This window comes from Aptenodytes forsteri, unplaced genomic scaffold, assembly GCF_000699145.1.
Source record: "Aptenodytes forsteri isolate BGI_AS27 unplaced genomic scaffold, ASM69914v1 Scaffold257, whole genome shotgun sequence".
In the NCBI taxonomy this organism is placed as follows: Eukaryota; Metazoa; Chordata; class Aves; order Sphenisciformes; family Spheniscidae; genus Aptenodytes; species Aptenodytes forsteri.
Genome location: NW_008795194.1, coordinates 8441830 through 8443427, shown reverse-complemented (window position 1 = coordinate 8443427; position 1598 = coordinate 8441830). Strand labels below are relative to the sequence as shown.

Genomic DNA, 1598 nt, shown 5'->3' with positions numbered 1-1598 from the left:
AGCGCCCACGCCGGGGGGAGAGGCGGGTGGTTGGCTGCGATGTGAGAGCTGCATCTCCTCCGCTCTCTCCGCACCTCTTTTCCCTCCCCCCGGGCTTTTTCACACAGCCGCCCCCTCCCCTCATTTTTTCTGTAGAAATATACCTGTCTGTAAATACACACCTACACCGGTTTTTTTCGGGTTCTTTTTCCGCAGAGGCCAAATATTTGATCCAGCGGAGTGTGCACCTCGGGCAGCAGAGCAGCGCCCCGCGGCCAGGGGTTCCTCCGTTTCCCCCCCCCCCGCCCCGCCCGCCGGTGCCGCCCCCACAGCGCCATGGATCACCAACCGAAGTTCTTCGAGAACCTCTCGGGCACCGGGAAGGCCATCGGGGTGCTGACCAGCGGCGGCGATGCCCAAGGTAGCTGCTCACGCCGTTCGCTCCGGGAGCGAGGGCAGGAGGAGGGGAAGGAGCCGAGAGGCAAGGAGAGGCAGAAGATGGGGGGGGGGAGGGGACGACGACACACACGACTGCGGACACGGTGAGGAATGGGGGCAGCGGAAAGGGAGGGCGAGGAGCCCCTCGGGGAATGGTATGAGGGAGTCAGAAGCGCAAAGGGCCTCCCGGGCAGGCAGGGCGCCCGTGCGGGGCGCTGGGGAAGGAGCTGGTGGGTGTAGCAGCGCCTGCGAGAAGGGAGTAGGAAGCATGGGCTGCCTCTGGGGCGGGTGCGGGAACCCGCGCCGGCAGGAGCACATGGAGGTAGTGGAGAGAGAGGGGGGTCTGGGAGTGGGGCACACGAGGTTGCCGTGGTTCTCGGGTTCCTCTTTCCGTGCTGGCCTTGGAGCTGTCTCTCTTGCTATGATCATTTAAAAGATAAATCATTTTTGCGTGGCCTGGGCGCCTGAGCTGCAAACATACTCTCATCCTTCCTCCTCCCTCCCTTTCTCATAACGTTTCCTCTGAGCCTGTCTTGGCAGGGAAGAGGGTAGAAAGGCTCCAATAACTTCTACCACCAAAATGTCCTTCACCCCTCGGGAGATGGTGGGGAGAGGAGAGTGAGGAGGGAGAGCGGATGGCTGATGTGAGCGGGAGGGGAGGTCGTGCTGCCTTGCACGGCGGGTGGGAGGCTGTCTTCGCTGCTGGGGCTCTGCCAGCCCTCGGCTCATCTGCTTTTCGCTTCATTTTGGCACCAGGAACGTTTCTATGTTCCTAGCCATGATTTAGAAAGCTCACGTGGTAGTTTAATCTCTAGCCCCGTAGGAGTACGTTGGAAACGTGTTTCACCTCCTTAAATCCCTTAAGTGTAGAGGGAGTCCTAGCTACAGGACAGGGCGAACAAAAGACCTATAGACATTAAGAGGGAAGGGAAAGAAAAGAGACTTGATCGCAATATACTTAGTCATGAAGGCATGTTTTCCTACACTTTCGTTTCCCCTTTTCTACGAGAAAATCTCATATATATTAATATTTGGAAGTTTCGGTTAATTAAGATTTCAAATGTGCAATGCTCCATGCTATTTGAGAGAACTCTTGCTCTGCTTTTGCCAGGAAAGTTGTTTAGTGATGACTGCTTTTTAGCTCCTTCCCTAAAACTACGTTTTTTTTTTTTTTTTTTCCG

General features: G+C 56.4%; 1 protein-coding gene across 1 annotated transcript in view; it reads left to right on the top strand.

Annotated features, from left to right (window-relative positions):
• Positions 1 to 110: 110 nt before the first annotated feature.
• Positions 111 to 1598, top strand: part of PFKP (phosphofructokinase, platelet) — a 49063-nt gene continuing 47575 nt past the window's right edge. The window contains 1 exon segment of the mRNA XM_019471896.1: positions 111 to 400. Coding sequence (XP_019327441.1) covers positions 316 to 400 — 85 coding nt within the window. The 5' untranslated portion in view covers positions 111 to 315.